Genomic DNA, 1,614 nt, shown 5'->3' on the forward strand with positions numbered 1-1,614 from the left:
ACACACACACACACACACACACACACACACACACACACACACACACTCCCTCCTGCTAGAGCAGAGTGATGCAGGAGTGGCAGCAGCAGCTGCTCCGACACATCCCAACACACCAAGAAGACAGGAGGACAGGAGGAGGAGAGAGGACGTGGGGACAGAGGAGGAGGAGAGGAGGAAGAGCAGGAAGAGGAGGGTACAAGTCTCTTAAAAAGGACACCGGTGGGGACAGGAGTGCAGGAGGAGGAAGAGGAGAAAGGAGGCGGGAGCTGCAGCCATGTCAGATGCACCTTTGCAGAGGAACGGCGCGGTGAAAGCCCCGTAAGTAGCCGCTTTTTTTTTTTTTATCTCCGCATCCCTGTTTCTCTGCATCCCCTCCATCTGACAGGCTGGGTTGTCATGGGAACGGGCGCTCCGTCATGGTGAGGCTGCTGCTCAGTCATGACTGGAGAGGAGACACGCGGTACAACATGTCCACTCCTCCCTCCTCCTCTCTCCTCACTGCATCTGTCTTTTCTGTACTTTCAGCCTCTCACCTGCCTCTGCAAGCATCTCACCTCACCGCACAGCAAACACCTCCAAGGCCACTTTTTAGTCTCCTCCCCATTTTTTCCATTCACTTTGCCCTTCATGTCTTTTTTTATTTTTATTTATTTATTTATTTTAATTTAGCTTTTCCTATGCATTTCTCACTTCAGTTGTCTGCAACATGCCGCATGTGTGGAAGCTGCAGGCTGGTCCTGCCCCTCAGTCCGCCATGCTGCAGATCACTTCTTCCCATGTGTCATTTCTCTTCCTGCTCCTTTATGTCATGAGTAACAAAACTCTAAAATTGAAAAAAATGGAAAATGGATGGATTACAAGCACTTTTTTCCAGAACACAAATGTTAGATTTTGTTATTGCTGATCTGAATGCTTGTTCTTTAAAAAAAAAAAAAAAAGAAAGGCAAGACAAAAAACTAAAAAAAACAACACTAAAAATGTTAGAATGATTTCAGGTTTTCGCCATTTTGTGAACAAAGTCTAGCTGTTATTACTTCGTTTTATTATTTTTCATGCACCAACACATTCTATCAACAAACACTTTTTAAATTTCTTTTACATTTTGAGAAAAAACGTGTTCAGATTATTCCTCCATAATAATAAGTCATTTATTATTTCCTTATTTATTTCTTAGAATGCAATCCTTTATTATGACTTTTGTTTCCTTTGACAGATTCTCAAACAGTAGARGCACCAAATAGAAAATGATGAATCCAGTGTCGTACACTTTGTCTCTTTAAAAGAGCTTTCCACGTTCGTTTTAGCAAAACATTAAATAATGATGTAAAGTTATCTGTTACTGAGCTCAGAATTATTATACAGGACTATATATTATTTTACGAATCAGTCACAAATGTAAAACCATAAAAAGTTGTTTCATTTGTTTTTTTAAACTACACAATTAATTCTAAAAATGCAGTAAAGCGAAACAACAAAAACACAAGCTCCTTATTTGTTAAAACCTCCCACAGACTACAAGACAGGATGTTTGTGGGTTACAAATGAAATCAAGAACGTACATGTTCCACATCCAGTACTTTTATTTATTCATTCATTTATTTATTTATTTATTTA

At 39.9% G+C, this 1,614-nt stretch overlaps 1 protein-coding gene across 1 annotated transcript in view; it reads left to right on the plus strand.

Annotated features, from left to right (window-relative positions):
- Positions 1-15: 15 nt before the first annotated feature.
- The window catches only part of palm2akap2 (palm2 and akap2 fusion), a gene marked incomplete at its 3' end in the record, with an annotated part of 47,129 nt that continues 45,530 nt past the window's right edge, over positions 16-1,614 (plus strand). The window contains 1 exon segment of the mRNA XM_014002379.1: positions 16-318. Coding sequence (XP_013857833.1) covers positions 275-318 — 44 coding nt within the window.

Source organism: Austrofundulus limnaeus, unplaced genomic scaffold (assembly GCF_001266775.1).
Source record: "Austrofundulus limnaeus strain Quisiro unplaced genomic scaffold, Austrofundulus_limnaeus-1.0 Scaffold13, whole genome shotgun sequence".
NCBI lineage: Eukaryota > Metazoa > Chordata > Actinopteri > Cyprinodontiformes > Rivulidae > Austrofundulus > Austrofundulus limnaeus.